The following is a 14224-nucleotide window of genomic DNA, read 5'->3' on the forward strand; positions in this document are numbered from 1 at the left end:
TGAGCCCCCGCTCCTAAAGTAGGGAGGGGTTCCAATTCATCACAGAAAATATTCTTGCCTTCGAAAACCTTCACATGCCAAATTTGGTTCCATTTGCTTGATTAGTTCTCGAGTTATGAGGAAATTTGTATTTCGCTTGTATAGGAGCCCCCCCTCCTAAAGTGGGGAGGGGTCCCAATTCATCATAGAAAAAATTTTGGTCTCCAAAAACACACACATGCCAAATTTGGTTCCATTTGCTTGATTAGTTCTCGAGTTATGAGGAAATTTGTATGGAAGCCCCCCCCTCTTAAAGGGGAGAGGAGTTATAATTCCCCTTATAAAGAGGGGAGGGGTCTCAAATTACCCTAGAATAAATTCTTGTCACCGAAAACACCCACATGCCAAATTTGGTTCTATTTGCTTGATTAGTTCTCGAGTTATGCAGAAATTTGTGTTTCATTTGTATGGGAGCCCCCCCTCTTAGTGGGGGGAGGGGTCTCTAACCATCACTAAAACCTTCCCTGGCCCCAAAAACCTTTACATGCAAATTTTCACGCCGATTGGTTCAGTAGTTTTCGATTCTATAAGGAACAAAATACAGACAGACAGACAGACAGACAGACAGACAGACAGAAATCCTTCTTTATAGGTATAGATAAACCCGGTTTTTTGAGTTTTATCTTAAAAGCCTAAAGTGTCCGAGCATAGAGGACTTTCTCCTAACAGAAAAATGCAAATGTGTTCCACCTTGTACCAAACAATAATAGTAGAGCAGCAATAGCAACTAATGTGGACCGTTTTGAGATGAATGGATCCTTATACAATTTTACACAATAATATTTTCTGCATATTAAGCTGAATTATGTGATTTCTCGGAAACCAACTGTTGAATAGGTTATGATTAGCATTGAGATCCCACAGTTGCAAAAAACTCACGAAAGATGAATGGCAACAAATTGAAGTTTTGCTACGCAGAATTAATTCTATGCGGCTTTGTCAGCTTGGTACGGCGCGTATGTTAGCTGAGATAAAAGTTTTTGTTTGTACTACACATCCTTATCTTTTCTGCCGCTACTCGCACAGCAGTCCCATTTATAAATGAAACTCCATAGAAAATGGAACTGTTATTCTAGTAGCGGCAGTTTTATATTTTGCTAGCTGACCTGACAAACTTCGTATTGCCGCAAATTAAACTGTGTTGTTCATAAATCGTGAATCTCGGATGACCTTTGTCACAATCTCGAGTTTTGCAAGTTTCTGAGGAGTTCATGGGTGGTTTAATATACAAATTTTCCTCACAGTAAAGTAGAAAACAACTCCCCCATTGCTTAGCCTGCTAAAATAAAGCGGATAGCATTAAAATATTCGCCATCATTATATAACATTTCGCCGCATACCGTTTTGCGGAACACCACTTCTCGGTTGACCATAACGCGGAATATAGAGTTTCGCGGAATACCATTTCGCGAAAAACCTTACGCGGGATGTACCATTTCACGGAAAATGTTTTCGTGGAAAGTACCATTTCGCAGGGGTTATCCTGTCCTTACTCGCTTGCGCTCGTTCGGACCCCACTAAAAGAAAGTAATAGAGGTCAGTAGACCTAGGAAAATAAATAAACTTAATTGATAGTTTCTAGTGATCTTGTTTTTGACTAATGTTTTATGGAAGAGTCTAAAATTTCTCGAGTTCGATTATTTTTCAATTTACGCAAAAATTTCTGTTTTATAGGTATGAGAGTCCTTATTAGAGATGGTCGGGTATGAAAATTTGAATACCCGAACCCGACCCGTACCCGATCAAGAAAAAAATTAAAAACCCGTACCCGACCCGAACCCGCGAGTTTATTATTTTTGATACCCGAACCCGACCGCAACCCGACGGGTACGGGACGGGCCCGGGTACCCGACCATCTTTAATGTAAATGTGGTCAATAGAGATACCCGACCCGACCCGTACCCGGTTTCAAAAACAAAAATTGAGAACCCGTACCCGACCCGAACCCGCAAATCATTTTTTTTCAATACCCGAACCCGACCCGAACCAGGCGGGTACGGGTACGGGTGCGGGTTTCGGGCAAATTTTCCGCTACCCGACCATCTCTAGTCCTTATCCCCCTACCACAGGGGTGAGGCGACTAAAAGCATCACAAAAAAATTCCTGCCTCCAAAACCCCCTACATGCCAAATTTGGTTCCATTTGCTTGATTAGTTCTCGAGTTATGAGAAAATTTGTATATAATTTGTATGGAAGCCCCCCCCCCCTCTTAAAGGGGAGAGAAGTCATAATTCCCCTTCTAAATAGAAAAAAATCTTGGCACCAAAAACACCCACATGCCAAATTTTGTTCCATTTGCTTGATTAGTTCTCGAATTATGCAGAAATTTTTATTTCATTTGTATGGGAGCGCCCCCTCTTAGTGGGGGGAGGGATCTCTAACCATCATAAGAACCTTCCCTGGCAACAAAAACCCCTACATGCAAATGTTCACTCCGATCGGTTCAGTAGTTTTCGGTTCTATAAGGAACATAGGGACAGACAGACAGACAGAAATCCTCTTATAGGTATAGATAGCGGCAGTACTAAATCCCATTTATAAGCATTTTTTAAATTATTTCGTTTTAGGTCTTGGCCACGAAATGGAAAAAACACCATTCCTTCCATCGGAACCCGTCCGACTTACTCCTGCGTGGGAAGAAAATAATCTTCCCAATGATGAGCTCAATTTTAAAGGTGAGATATTACTCTTTCGTTATGATTTTCACTAAATTTGTAAACAAGTCGGAAATTCGATTATAGAAAACCTTCTTAAATTTGGTTCAAAATCGACCAACTCTTTTCCTACATGGCTAAAATGCCATTTCTTGTTATTCGTTCGTCAATTTAAATAAAAATGCTTTATTGGCAAAGAATTATAACTTTGATTATTAAAGAATATAGATACGTCACTCTTTGCAAATTCAATCGTTACTAAAGTGGCTCCGGACGGCAAGAGGATTTACTAACTTGTAATAGTGTTTGTAAAGCGTTCTCATATGTACACGTTTAGCAATATCATCTGTCACTAACACTTGTGTGAAATGAGAAGGCGACACAAAGACTATAATAGTCTAGTAAACCCTGCTGCCAGTAGATAGTGCTGATGGCATACTTTTACTCATGGATGCGGAAATCAAAGAGTTCTCTTAATAATCTAAGATTATAAGCAAGAGTGCCCTGCACTTAGTGCACCGATTTTGCTTATTTAACTACACTCAAACCTCGTTTTACGTCCACTATTCGGGGGACGTCGTAAAAAAGAGGACGTTAATTCAAATTTTGGTCGTAAAAAGAAAAGATGTTATTTCGATTTTTTTAAAACCGCCTAATAATTTTTGACGACGACGGTAACTCAAATTTTGGATGTAAAACGGGAAGATGTAAATTAAAATTTTGTATGTAAAACGAGAGGACGTTAATTCAAATTTGGACATAAAAAAAGAGGACGTTAGTTCCAATTTTGAACGTAAAACGAGAGAACTTCGGGTAATATAATCATCATGATTCGCATGGCCCTCCATATCCAGAACTTTATTTATTGCAACTGCTGTTGTTCATGCACTTTTTGGTACCTCAAGCGCTAGTTCCCTTGGCAGTCTGGCCAACCGCACGCTAATGGGCCTGCACTCCTGCAGGTAACTACAGGGTGTGACACTCGAAGTGTAACCAACTTCAGACCATTGTCGCAGAATGACAGTTCGGAACATTGTTTAGAAGCATCCAAGTTTTTTTGTTTTGTGAGAATACAAAAAAAAATTAAGCGATGGAATTCAAATGTAATAGTCTGATTACAATTTATTTAGCAGAAAAATCAAAACCAGCGATTGTTCGTGGTTAGAAAAGTGAAGAAGCGACCTAAGCTAAATCTACGATGAAATTCCAGTCAGATGGTTAACGAACTGGAAATATCCGATCGCAACACTTTACACATTTTGAAAAATGAGTCTAAGATCAACCCGGGTAGAAATGCATAACGAATATTAATGTAAAAACATTACGGTTACTATGAATTTTACTGTTTACAACATTTTATGCTGTAACTTCACTTTTCATATTAAAGTAAAAACTTTACGATTACAATGAATTTTATTGTTTACTACACTTTATGCTGTAACTTCACTGTACCGTTCTTGGAAAATTTTTCATATAATTCGGCAACAATGCAAATTGTTTAGAAGCACGAAATAATCTCTATCTAAGGTCCAATCCTTGGCAGGTTGAGTTATTTGTAGACACAAATTGTGTCTCTTCCTCCGTCTACTGTAGAAACCACCGATCGAGAAGTTTAATCTAATTCGTTTTACTGACGGGACGACGACATTATGCAGGCGCTTGCGGCTTACTTGTTCGTCTGTCAACATATTAGCCGCGATTCTTAACGCGGTTGTTCGGGGGAAAGGCTCCGTTCCTATGGAATAGACCAACCTCGTTGTTTCTACGTCTTGACATCGAATGAGGTGTCAGGCATACAATTAAGTTTTTCACCCCTATTCTGTATTTCGAATGGGTTTATGTTTCGTTCGAAACTGACATTTCGTTCGAAAAAACAGCGGCTCGAACGAAAGATCTTCATATGAAAAAACAACTCGAACGAAATATTTGCCAAGTCGATCGAAATATTTCAACTCGTTCGAAATACAGAATATGGGTGTTTATAACGGTAGATTTTACAATTGACAAAGGGAACGATAGAAGACAGTAATGAAACAAAGAGTCGATAGGATCTAACAGATTGAGATAAGGCATAAATGGGAAAGAGCGGAATTTGTTTATGTAGTTGTACTGACCCCTAATACTTTCCTAATATGAGCGATGAATGCGGCTCAAAAATTATAATAGTTCGAAGCCTATCAAATTCATTGTCATAAAATCTTTTAAAAAACATGAAATACCGTAATTAATTAGCCGGTTTTATTTTGTCCTAATAATCCGAAAGCCTACAATTTTTATTTCAGAACTCACCTTAAATTTCATTGTAACTTCGTTGTAAAACAGTGTAAAACTTATAGTGAATGTACCATAAATTTTACTGTTTTTGGTTTTTATTTGTATGGGAAAAAGCCGAAAAATTTAGTGTTACATCACTTAATCACCCCCTTATTCGCTGTAAAATTGGCGGTTTCCATTAAAATTTACTGTGAAAACAGCGATATTCATGGTAACTTCAGTGTAACTTTTACAAAGATTTTCACTGTTGCAATGTGGTTTTTCGAAATTTTTCAATGTTTGTAACAGTGAAATTTAATGTTTTTTCGCTATACATTTTTATTCGGGAAGCCTTACAAGTTCTATAGAGTAGACCATGGACGTTTCAACAAAAGGTTGGCTGAAAGGCTGAACAATGTTTCGAACTGCCAATGGCTGTCGAATTTATCAGATACAAATCCCTATTCTCTCTGAGCCATTTTGGAGAGCATGGTCTGAGCTAAACACACACCAGCCTCGGGACGCTAAAGAAGGTTATTGTCCATGAGTAGGCCAAAATACCGGCAAGCCACTTTCGGGCAGTTTGCGATCCGTTTGGTGAGGGGAGCATTATGAGTTTTGGCGGGTAATATTGCATTCGTAATGTAATGCATTACATGCATTAGTAATCACTACTATAATTTTGACCGATTTTTTCTTAGCATTTTACACTGTACTTAGTCTGCATACGAAAACTGGGGTCAGAAAATCGTTGTTTCGGCCTGTAAATGCTTGCGTTTCATATTTTGCATCGGTCTGCATCGTTTTCGCCGAAAGCTCCACATGCACGTATAGCGACAATAATTCATCGTTCGCGTCAGGTGTCCGATGAATAAATTAAATTCACAGTAGAAGTCTGGAATTCGCCAGATTTGTTTTCAATTTGATCGTCGTTTTCTTAGAATTTTCAGGAATTAAGGCCCTAACGATAACATTCCCGATACGATTGAGATAAACGCAAAACAGGTTTGAAAATATTTTTGAATTCTTTTGGACATCTAGCAAATTAAAAATTTAGTCTTCAAACAAAAAACTTCCATATCAAAGTACAAATAAATTGTATTGAGGAGCATATTGAAAAATAAATGCAAATAATATAAATCGGTCACGTTTATGTCAGTACCTACTATATCGAGTTAAAAAAATACATAAATGGAGTAAATATAAAAAATTCGCATTGTAGGTAGGTAGAGCTTAGCTTAGTGTTATAGCATTTAGCTTATTTTGTAATACTAGTTACAATCGATTGGTTTCATCGGTTCATTGGTAGATTTTAACCAAATCCCTAGAAAAGTGGAAGACATTTTACGTGATGATAGTAAACAATAATTTCAACAAAAAATTAACAATATCCAAACAATACCCGTTGGATGAGCAAAGGAATGCACCAATAATTTACTACCCGGTCTCTTCCCGCGAGTTTTTTTTTTTTTTCATTTTTATAAGTCTTGTTCTCTTCGACTCTGAGGATGTATTTCAATAAATACACTGTAAAAGATTTTTTTATTACTTTCAATCACAATAATTATGATTACTCAATACTAAATGATTTTGTGGTTCGGTGATGAGCAGTATCATGTCAATCGATTAGTTCTGCCACACGGTATTGGCCTCGTGCGCTATTTCCTAATCAATCGGTTCAAGGATTCCTATGTACCTGAAATGTCGATTAGCTTAGGGACGCGGTCTAATCGTTGTACATTATGTACAACAGTATCGTAATTCTCTTAATCTTTAATGATTCTATAATCAAACAATTGATCGAGAATGTAATAAGCGCCCGGCATGAAAAGCAAGAAATTTGTTGAATTATATGTATTCATTACATTTTGTTGCAAACAGAGGAAAAAGTAAACTTTCAATTTAGCGTGCATGTTATTTTCTTCGTGTATAAGCGAATACATGCCTTCGATTATATATAATTGAGAGCGTCCGTCCTTTCGTTTCTTCTTGTCTTCAGGTATTCAATGTTGAGCATCCATCTTCTCGTTGCTCCTTGTCCTTAGGTCTTCCATGTTTTTGATCGCTTATTCGTTGGCTACTGGATTCCGGTGGCAGCGCTTTTACCTTTTCCATCCTGTCTGATTCTGCATTCCAAAAAGTGCAACCATCCTAGCAGGCCGACTGTATTCCCTGCGTCCGTCCGCCGATCGAAATGATTTTTACCGTGTACTATTTGCTAATCCGATTTGGATTCTTCGCAGGGGTCACTATGGAACGGGCCAAAATGGAGTTACATCCGCCCCGCGACAAACTGCTGCTCGTGTTCCTGACGCTTATGATCCACGGCGTGGGTACGCTGATGCCATGGAATATGTTCATCACTGCCAAATCGGTGAGCTTTTATTGTAACTTTTATCTGAATTTCCTAATTTCTAAGTATCTTTTTCTATTCCAGTACTTCGTAGATTATAAACTGAGTCAAAATTATACCGGAGTTGAATCTGAATATGGTACCTACTTCCTGTCCTATGTTGGGTTTGCATCGCAGATTCCCAATTTGTTGTTTAATTGGTTAAACATCTTCATGAATCTCGGGTAAGTGTTGCCATTTACTTTATTCAATTACTAGCTGACCCGACAAACTTCGTATTGCCACAAATTAACCTGTGTTGTACATAAATCATGAATCTCGGATGATCTTTGTCACTATCTCGAGTTTTGCAAGCCCCCAGTGGGCGGCGCTTCCGACGGCGGGTCACCGGCAACACTCGCGACCGGCTCGTCCTGAATGATCTAGTGTTACTATAGATAGTTTTTGTGGTCTTGTTATTGATTAATGTTTTATGGAAGAGTCTCGAATTGCTCGAGTTGGATTAGTTTTTGAGTTTCGCAAAAATTTCTGTTTTATTTGTATGAGAGTCCATATCCCCCTACCACAGGGGTAAGAGGTCTCTAACTATCATAAAATAAATTCAAGACTCAAAAATCTCCTACATGCTAAATTTGGTTCCATTTGCTTGATTAGTACTCAAATTATAAGGAAATTTGTATTTCATTTGTATGGGAGCCCACCCTCTTAAAAGGGAAAGGGGTCGTAATACACCACAGAAAAAAAATTCTGCCATCTAAAACTCTCACATCCCAAATTTGGTTCCATTTGCTTGATTAGTTCTAAAGTTATGAGCAAATTTGTATTTCGTTTGAATGGGAGCCCCCCCCTCCTAAAAAGGTAAGAAGTCCTAATTCATAATGGGAAAAATGGTTGCCTCCAAAAACACCCACATGCCAAATATGGTTCCATTTGCTTGATTAGTTCTCGAATTATAAGGAAATTTGTATTTCATTTGTGTAGAAGCCCCCCCTCTTGAAGTGTGGAAGGATCCTAATTCACCGTAGAAAATATTTTTGCCTCCAAAAACCTCCACATGCCGAATTTGGTTCTATTTGCTTGATTAGTTCTCGAGTTATGGGGAAATTTGTATTTCATTTGCATTGGAGCCCCCCTCCTAATGTGGGAAGAGGTCCTAATTCATCACAGAAAAAATTCTTGCCTCCAAAAACACCTACACGCCAAATTTGGTTCCATTTGCTGGATTAGTTCTCGAGTTATGAGGAAATTTGTATTTCGTTTGTATAGGACCCCCCCTCCTAAAGTGGGGAGGGGTCCCAATTCATCATTGAAAAAAAAATTGTCTCCAAAAACACACATATGCCAAATTTGGTTCAATTCGCTTGATTAGTTCTCGAGTTATGAGGAAATTTGTATTTCATTTGTACAGGAGCCCCTACTCTTAAAGTGGGGAGGGGTCCTAATTCACCATAGAAAATTTTCTTGCTCTCGAAAACCTTCACATGCCAAATTTGGTTGCATTTGCTTGATTAGTTCTCGAGTTATGAGGAAATTTGTATGGAAGCCCCCCCTCTTAAAGGGGAGAGGAGTTATAATTCCTCTTATAAAGAGGGGAGGGGTCTCAATTCACCATAGAATAAATTCTTGTCACCAAAAAAAACACCCACATGCCAAATGTTGTTCTATTTGCTTGATTAGTTCTCGAGTTAGGAGGAAATTTGTATTTCATTTGTACAGGAGCCCCCCCCGCTTAGAGTGGGGAGGGGTCCTAATTCACCGTAGAAAATTTTCCTGCCCTCGAAAACCTTCACATGCCAAATTTGGTTCCATTTGCTTGATTAGTTCTCGAGTTATGAGGAAATTTGTATGGAAGCCCCCCCTCTTAAACGGGAGAGGAGTTACAATTCCCCTTATAAAGAGGGAGGGGTCTCAATTTACCATAGAATAAATTCTTGTCACCGAAAACACCCACATGCCAAATTTGGTTCTATTTGCTTGATTAGTTCTCGAGTTATGAGGAAATTTGTATTTCATTTGTATAGGAGCCCCCCCTCCTAAAGTGGGGAGAGGTTCTTATTTATCATAGAAAAAATTCTTGCCTTCAAAAACACCTACATGCCAAATTTGGTTCCATTTGCTGGATTAGCTTCGAGTTATAAGGAAATTTGTATTTCGTTTGTATAGGAGCCCCCCCCCCCACTTAAAGTGGGGAGGGGTCCCAATTCATCATAGAAAAAAATTTTGTCTCCAAAAACACACACATGCCAAATTTGGTTCCATTTGCTTGATTAGTTCTCGAGTTATGAGGAAATTGGTATTTCATTTGTACAGAAGCCCCCCCTCTTAAAGTGAGGAGGGGTCCTAATTCAACATAGAAAATTTTCTTGCCCTCGAAAACTTTCACATGCCAAATTTGGTTCCATTTGCTTGATTAGTTCTCGAGTTATGAGGAAATTTGTATGGAAACCCCCCCCTCTTAAAGGGGAGAGGAGTTATAATTCCCCTTATAAAGAGGGGAGGGGTCTCAAATTACCCTAGAATAAATTTTTGTCACCGAAAACACCCACATGCCAAATTTGGTTCTATTTGCTTGATTAGTTCTCGAGTTATGCAGAAATTTGTGTTTCATTTGTATGGGAGCCCCCCCTCTTAGTGGGGGGAGGGGTCTCTAACCATCACTAAAACCTTTCCTGGCCCCAAAAACCTCTACATGCAAATTTTCACGCCGATTGGTTCAGTAGTTTTTGATTCTATAAGGAACACAGGACAGACAGACAGACAGACAGACAGAAATCCTTCTTTATAGGTATAGATAATAAAACTATGAAAACCGTTCGAAAAATCGACATTGTATGAAGGTTGATAATCTAGACAGTGTTTTACTTATTTTAAAATGTTTAGCCGTAGACCATCCCGATCAGATGATTCTAAGAAAAATATTACAGAATTGTAGCTCCAATTGATATCTCTATCAAACTTTGCTATAAATGTGAGAGAAAAATTTACGACACACAAAATTTTCCACCAAGATTCAATCTCGTTCTGTTACTTATAACACGCCTTGTTGCAATTTGGTTATGCAGCAGGACAGAATACTGATTTTTGTAACTCATCTTGATATAAACTAGATCAAATTAGAACCAGAATTATCACAATTATGATATGCCTGGAGCAAATTTTGTAACAATTTTTGTAAGTTTAACTACTAACGAGAGCAACTTTTTAGCAAAACAATAAGGAGATTTTGTTATAAAATACTGGTTATTTAGACCTCATCCTGTTATAAATTTGATATTTTCATTTGATCGAGCACCTAACACCTGAATACGCTCAACAAATAACAACTACCAATTCTAGATATGTGAATATTCTTTGATTTTAAGTCACCGCAAGATCACTATCTTCAGGTTTAGTTGAAAATTTTCGGTGAAATAATGAAACTGATGAATATATCGCGTAACGTCTCAGCCTACTACTCTTCAGCTATCGTCTGACGCATTCTTCTAGTATTTACGCCACATTCATACTAATTATTCAGCCTTCACCAGTAGGCTGGATTTCGTTCCAGCTTGTTGTTATTACTCCAAACGAGTAATGTGGCGTCAATACTAAAAGAATGCGTCAGACGATGTACCATAGACGATGTAGATGATGTACCAAGTTCGGTTCACACGGAATGCGAATTAGCGCAATGACTATAGTAAAATGTTAAGTCGTATACATAGCAGCCCCGTAGGTGTTTCCGGGTGTTCACGGGTGGCAAGGAGAATTACATTTGTGTCACACACTTGATTTATTTTAAGTATACGTAACGATGACAAACACTTTGAGGTTTTTTGTAAACTTTTATTAACGGACAGATCACTCTTTATTTGACATGTGATAGATACGCGATATCGAATGTGACTGACTTATTTGCCGAGATCTGTATGATTGGTCGTGGCTTAATGGCTGCCAGAATGGCTAGACAAACTAGCCCATTGCGCGCCCGTTAGCACCAGCTGCGCAGTGAGAAGGCGAAATGCTACTCCGTGCTACCAGAGCCATCAGTAGCGTCTTTGGCTCTAGCAGCACTTTCCTCACAATCATGCGAAAGATTTGTGACGTGCCAGTCCTTTTTGAAAAGTTGGTGCTGACTTGAAGTCTTTATTCTCCTACTTGCAAGCAGTACGAAGCATTCTCGAATACGGAAATTAGGTTTGGAAACTATATCAAAATAACTTCAAAATAGTATTGAACGACTCCAAAAAGCAACGGATTTCGCACTTCGTCCGCTTCCATGGAGTACCACCACAGCATACGAGCAATGTTAATTTCTTTAACCAGTCTTCCCTTGAATCCAGTGGGTTATACCAGCAACAACATCTGTATTTAGATTAAGACTTGTAAAAATTAAACCATCTGTACGAAAATCCTTAGCTGAAGACTAAGTAAGGAATAAAATAGTGAATAAAATGGATCTTTTTGAACGCATTGCATACGTTTGAAATAAACAAAGTTGACCAATATACACGATTATTCCAAATAGATAGATTTGATGGTTTTAATATTTTAGGATGCTAAATAAAAAAGAAGCTAGTGCAATCCTTTCTTATTTCATTTTAGTGGAAATTTGACGAAACGCATCGTCTACAGCATTCTGATTGAAGTCATAGTATTCGTTGTAACAGTGGTTCTTGCCATGATTGATTCATCCGAGTGGCCCGGAGCCTTCTTCTGGATTACTATGATAACGGTTGTAATTCTGAACAGTAAGTAGAATTCGATTGTATGCAATAGTCATATATCGTTCTAAACGAGTTGTTTTCGTTTGAAACAGTGGCAGGAGGGATCTATCAAAACACGGTTTACGGAATGGTTGCCAAGTTGCCTTTCAAATATACTGGTGCTGTCGTGCTAGGATCCAATATTAGTGGAACGTTTGCATCGATCATCGCAATCCTCAGCTCGCAGTTTGCTTCCTCAGTTCGTACCGCAGCTATTTACTATTTTATCACAGCGATGTTCGTATTGTTACTGTGCTTCGATACCTACTTCGCATTGCCTTTAAACGTAAGCATCGATAACATCGTTAACGTGACTTTTATGAAGTAAAATAATTTTCTTTTTCTTAGAAATTTTACCGATACCATGAAATGCTGAAAGAAAAGGAACACGAAACTCATAAACGAGCTGGAATCAATGTTGATGGACGGCCACCCTACTGGACTATCTTCAAGCAGGCATTCCCTCAGCTGTTCAATGTATTTTTTGTATTTTTTATTACGTTAGCCGTGTTTCCAGCAGTTCATTCGGATGTCAAACGGTCAGATACGGATTTCCCGATTGGTGACGATCTGTTTGTGAGTATCACATGCTTCCTTACCTTCAACGTATTTGCCATGCTGGGTAGCTTGACAACTTCTTGGATAACATGGCCCAAACCGAAGTACCTGGTGTGGCCAGTAATTCTTCGTGTCGTATTCTTGCCACTATTCTTGTTTTGCAACTACCGACCACTTGGAATTGAGCGCGTTCTGCCGATCTATATAAATAGCGACTGGGTTTACTGGGGAGTGGCTGTAGTAATGGCTTACTCATCCGGATATCTCAGCTCTCTAGGTATGATGTACACTCCGCAAAGTGTAGAATCGCAACATGCTGTAACTGCGGGTATGTTTGCCGCGGCTATGCTCATCACCGGTATTTTTACCGGTATTCTGTTTTCGATGGTTTTCCCATGGGTTGTGCAATACAATTTCCTCGATTGGCTGCACTAGGGCTGGCGCTGGGGAGTTGGTTTGCTAGCTCTGAATAGCTAGATCAACTTATCCAGGCGCCCGTCACCAGGCGGTCTTCTACAATCTACACTACACTTGGTATGTTGCTACTTAGCAACAGACATTTTAAAAATGCTTTCTTTCGTTTATTGAAAACTATAGATTTTCAACACGGCACATGACTGCAGAAGCACAATTAAACGGGATCCGAAAACATTCTGTATACTTGGCCAGATTCAAAACCAAAATTAATTACGCACTTCCTAAGAGCGTCAAAGATTAAGTTTACATTATCTTATTCTGTGTTTTACTAATTTATCTTCAAATTATCATTAAAACGAAGATAATGTAGATGACTGATAGATTTTTATAGGTGTTTCCCTTCTTATGGTTTTATCGACGTGTTCGTGCTAGCATAGATTATTCAGTTAGGATTCAAGCGAATGCTGTATTTGAATCAGCTGTATTTGAATTTGCTTTTATGTATTTGAATATCGTACGGTTACAAGCATTGTATTGCTCTCATCTTGTGTAACATTCATTGTTTAGTTAAGATTTCGTTATCAATTAAGTTCGATACAGTCGAAATTGGTTTGTAATAGTGTTAATGTTTTACAAGAAAGTATATTTTTTTACAAACAAAAGCTCTTACTTGAAATTGTTTGAAGAATGTTCCCCATGTCGCTTATAACGTTAACTCTCTCTGTCCAACGGGTGTACGGTCAATCCAACATTTTCGACTATCTGGAGGTTGTTCATAAATATATATATGACAATATCGATTCAATTACGTTCTGCAACAAATATAGTTGTATTCAAATTCTTTGAACCTTTACTACCGCGAGACAGAGAAGGTTAAATCTAAGCTGATTCTTCTTCTAATCTTCTTTGACGTATATCTTTTACTTATCAAATAATTTTATCTGAACTGTTCTCATTACATAACTCATTACATTTGTATTTTAAACTTTTATTTAAGAACGTAGCGTTGTCTGTAGTATAAGCCTGATATCTGTTTATTTATAAATTTATAAATTTCTTTTTTTAATTTTTACAATTATGAATTAATTAATTAACATATTTAGTTAAGCGCCAAATATACAGGATAGAAAAAAATTGCCTCATTATCGCACATCCTTTTCTTGAAATGTAACTTCTCCTAATCCCATTTTTACTTTTTGCCGTGA

The 14224-nt window shown here is 38.1% G+C and overlaps 1 protein-coding gene across 2 annotated transcripts in view; it reads left to right on the forward strand.

Annotated features, from left to right (window-relative positions):
- LOC128734987 (equilibrative nucleoside transporter 1) overlaps positions 1 to 13833 on the forward strand; it is a 44532-nt gene extending 30699 nt beyond the window's left edge. The window contains exons 3-8 of one of the 2 annotated variants that reach the window (XM_053829427.1): positions 2607 to 2714; positions 7190 to 7320; positions 7384 to 7523; positions 11884 to 12029; positions 12098 to 12330; positions 12393 to 13831. In XM_053829427.1, coding sequence (XP_053685402.1) covers positions 2607 to 2714; positions 7190 to 7320; positions 7384 to 7523; positions 11884 to 12029; positions 12098 to 12330; positions 12393 to 13037 — 1403 coding nt within the window. In that variant the 3' untranslated portion in view covers positions 13038 to 13831. Of the gene's footprint in view, positions 1 to 2606; positions 2715 to 7189; positions 7321 to 7383; positions 7524 to 11883; positions 12030 to 12097; positions 12331 to 12392 lie in introns of both variants that reach the window. The other variant, XM_053829436.1, reaches the window with a different exon arrangement.
- The last annotated feature ends 391 nt before the right edge of the window (positions 13834 to 14224 follow it).

This window comes from Sabethes cyaneus, chromosome 1, assembly GCF_943734655.1.
Source record: "Sabethes cyaneus chromosome 1, idSabCyanKW18_F2, whole genome shotgun sequence".
NCBI classification, from domain to species: Eukaryota; Metazoa; Arthropoda; class Insecta; order Diptera; family Culicidae; genus Sabethes; species Sabethes cyaneus.